This window comes from Sapajus apella, unplaced genomic scaffold (assembly GCF_009761245.1).
Source record: "Sapajus apella isolate SASKATOON/1434 unplaced genomic scaffold, GSC_monkey_1.0 scaffold6374, whole genome shotgun sequence".
NCBI lineage: Eukaryota > Metazoa > Chordata > Mammalia > Primates > Cebidae > Sapajus > Sapajus apella.
In genome coordinates this window covers 1-3,845 of record NW_022443298.1, presented here as the reverse complement: position 1 = coordinate 3,845, position 3,845 = coordinate 1, and the positions used below count along the sequence as shown (strand labels likewise).

At 34.8% G+C, this 3,845-nt stretch overlaps 1 protein-coding gene across 1 annotated transcript; it reads left to right on the top strand.

Annotated features, from left to right (window-relative positions):
* The first annotated feature begins 1,618 nt into the window (after positions 1-1,618).
* LOC116548034 (transport and Golgi organization protein 1 homolog) lies at positions 1,619-3,814 on the top strand. Its single transcript, XM_032273723.1, has 4 exons — positions 1,619-2,108; positions 2,355-2,432; positions 2,515-2,625; positions 3,667-3,814. Exons 2-4 carry the CDS (start codon positions 2,400-2,402, stop codon positions 3,769-3,771), a joined length of 249 nt encoding a protein of 82 aa, XP_032129614.1. The 5' UTR covers positions 1,619-2,108; positions 2,355-2,399; the 3' UTR covers positions 3,772-3,814.
* Positions 3,815-3,845: the final 31 nt, after the last annotated feature.

Genomic DNA, 3,845 nt, shown 5'->3' with positions numbered 1-3,845 from the left:
GTCAAATGATCTACCTTAGTGTTAATAGAATTGTTTCTAAGTTCAGCCAGTAGTCAACTTTGAATAGGATTTCTGAGATATTTTCTGGAAAGCAAAAGAGGTGTATCTTAGTACGAAGATTATACCTTTAATTTTGTCTCCTCAGAGTCTTTTTGAGTGGTCAATGTTTTTAGATTTCATTCTGGCTCTTTGGAGTTGTCAAATAGGTGACTTTGAGTAAATAAAATGTTAATATATTTATTATAAAAATATTAGCCATTTCTGTTATTCAAGTTAAGTGCTCATTTCATAAGACTGGTGTTCATTTAGATATGTAAACATACATTTAGCTGCAGAGCAAGGTATTTATCTTAGTGCTTTATCTGTCAGACTGCAGCATATCACTACTGGTTGAATTTGACATGCTTTTAACCTTTTTAATTTTTTTAATCTTGTGGATGTATTATGCTAAAGCAAACTGTTATTAAATTCCCATTTGGTTATAATTCCAACTGTTGTGTTAGGAACTATATACACCTATTAATGAAATGTTTGACATACAATTTAACTTTTATTTCTCTTTTCTAGGTAAAGAGTAGAGTATATCAAGGTAAATCTTTAGGCTTGTTTTGTTATTTGTACTATTCCCCCTGTACTGGTGTTTGATATGGCTTTTATATGTAAGTCTGACTGACTTACAGCTTCTGAACACTTTCCTATTCTTAGGTTGCTAGCTTGGATGATAGAATAAATGATGATGCTACCAACTGAGATAGGAGATGAGGAGGAACAAATTGTGGGAGTAGGGAGAAGATTAGTTTCATTGGGGGCAGATTTACCTTAAATATTGATGTACTAGTTTATTACATGTGACCAGGTTTTCTGTGTTAGTGATTTAGTACATTAACCATTTATTTAAGTAGATAATTTCAGGACTAGAAATATAAATCAGCATGCTTGCATTTTCTTTTTCTCTTTGCAAATGACATATTTGAAGTGATGCCATCTTCTGAGAAAAAAAAAATGCTTCATGCAGGGAGGAATATTGACCTATAACATTTTACCGGGTTTCCCATCTTGGAAATAAACTTAACTTAGACTCTCATTGAAATAAAGTTTCTTATTATATTTTTCTTAAATTGTAACAATATTTTTACATTCTTATTCCTATTAGAAGATTGCTTTTTGTATTAATCTGTTCTCACACTGCTGTAAAGAAATACCCAAGGCCAGGTGTGATGGCTCATGCCTGTAATCCCAACACTTTGGGAGGCCAGGGCAGGAGGATTGCTTCAGCTCAGGAGTTTGAGACCAGCCTGGGCAACATGGAGAAACTCATCTCTATTTTAAAAAATACAAAAATTAGCCAGGTGTGGTGGCAAGCACCTGTGGTCTCAGGTACTTGGGAGGCTGAGAGAGGAGAATTGCTTGAGCTTGGGAGGTGGAGTTTGCAGTGAGCTGAGATTGTGCCACTGAACTCCAGCCTGGGCAACAGACCGAGACCCTGTCTCAAAAAAAGAAATACCTGAGACTGAGTAATTTATGAGAAAGAGGTTTAATTAGCTCATAATTCTGCAGGCTATACAGGAAGCATAGTGGCATCTGCTTCTGGGGAGGCCTCGGAGAGATATCACCCATAGCAGGAGGTAAAGCAAGAGCAGGCCGTCTTACATGGCAGAAGCAGGAGCAACAGAGAGTGAGCGGGGAGATGCTGCACACTTTTAAACAACCTGACTCCACAAGAACTCAGTCACTGTCACAAGAACAGCACCACAGGGATGGTGATAAACCACTCATGAGAAATCACCCCTATGATCCAATCACCTCCCACCAGGCCCCACCTGCAACACTGGGGACTATAATTTGACTTGAGATTTGGTGGGGACACAATCCAAACCATATCACATTTCAAAACCATAATAGTTATGTCAAGAAGTCCTTTTTCCTCATAGTGCCAGATAACATGTCTTTCTGCCGATACATTGGGTCATTCAGTTTCATTTAGTGATCATAATAACCTTATATATTTTCTTTTTTCAGTCACTGAACAGCAGATTTCTGAGAAGTTGAAGATTATTAGGAAAGAAAATACAGAACTTGTACAGAAATTGTCAAATTATGAACAGAAGGTATAATTATTCTTTTTTTTTTCCCCTGGTCCCAGCTTGAATTATTTTCACCTGTCTTATTGTTCAGTTACTATGGTATTTTAAAATAATATTTATTATTCCATTAATTCCTATAAACAATCCAGAGCTTAATCAATCATGTGTGTAAAGTACTGTTTTCTTCTATAAGAGGTCAGTCACTCCAAAGTAAATTCCAATAGCACAATACTTTGTATTTCTGGATTCTGAATGCTTTATTTTTTGCAGATCAAGGAATCAAATAAACATGTTCAAGAAACCAGGAAACAAACTATGATTCTCTCTGATGAAGCAATTAAATTTAAGGTAAAAACTTCTTTTGGGGATTACATTTTAAAACAAAAGTAAAAATTAATGAATATAACTAAACTTAATATCTTTTTTGTAGGATAAAATCAAGACACTTGAAAAAAATAATGAAATTCTGGGTGACACAGCTAAAAATCTTCGTGTTATGTTAGAATCTGAGAGAGAACAGAATGTCAAGAATCAGGATTTGGTAAGAGTTTTGCTGCTAAGTGTTACTAATAATTTGGTTTTTGAACTCTGTAGATGGATTTGAACTTTTTATTTTTCCATAGTGTTCTGTGAAGTAAGAGTGTGAGTCAGGGAAGTTGAACTACTTCTGTCCGTTTTTGTGGGATTTTAAGTACTTACACAAGAAGTTACTCTTATGGTCCTAGGAAGTATTTTGGTTCTCAACCCTAGGTAATTGTTGATTGCTTGGCTCTGCCCTCCAAAACATGTGGAGCAATTAAGAAACCACAACCCAGTTGAACAGTCCTTTGTTTTGTTTTGTTTTGCAAAGTGTTTTTTCACTATAAGCATTTTACTTTATTAATAGAAGAGTTTCAGAATGACATAAAAATTGCAAAGATAGTAAAGAGGGTTCCCATAAATCCCACATCCTATTAATCTTGATGGCTTGACTGAGCTTAGTATTGCCAGGTTTCTTCACTGTAAAATTGCTTTTTTTTTTTTTTTTTACCTTTTGCATTATTGTACTCTTTGGAAGGAAGTTAGTAACACAGCCCACAGTTAAAAAGTGAAGGATTACACTCCATCCCCTTGAGGAGCCAGGATCTTCATAAATCATTTGGAATTCTTGTATATGCATGATCTGTCTATTCTCACTCCAATTCTACCATTTTTAATTTAGGCAAGAAAATTTTTAAAGTACCTTGGGGATTTTTTTTTTCTCTCTTGCCCCAAGGGAAAAAAAAAACCACATTGATTTGAACTGGTTAACTTGAAAGTTTTCTCAGTTTCTTTTCTTTCATCTTTTAGTCTTGCCACCTACCACATTTTATTCTAACAAGGAAGGTTGTGTATTCCATGAAATATTTACGCCTTTGATTATTTTCGTTTACCTCTTTAAGTTCTTGATTTTTGCCTAGGGCTAAACTGAAAAACCTGCTTTTACCTGAAACACAGGATGGCTCTGAGATTTACTTCATTGATGTTTCCTCTTTTTAGTGTATATCCCAGTGTTTCTACTGAAATCCTGATATGCATTTTGTGTTCTGTTTTTACATGGCAGATATCAGAAAACAAGAAATCTGTAGAGAAGTTAAAAGATGTTATTTCCATGAATGCTTCAGAATTTTCAGAGGTAAAGCTGACTATAATTCCTGCAGGACATTAAAACTATATCATAGTTTTATTGAGGAGCAAAAATTTGATACGTGCTAAAATGTGCAAAAAATGAAAACTAAGTGA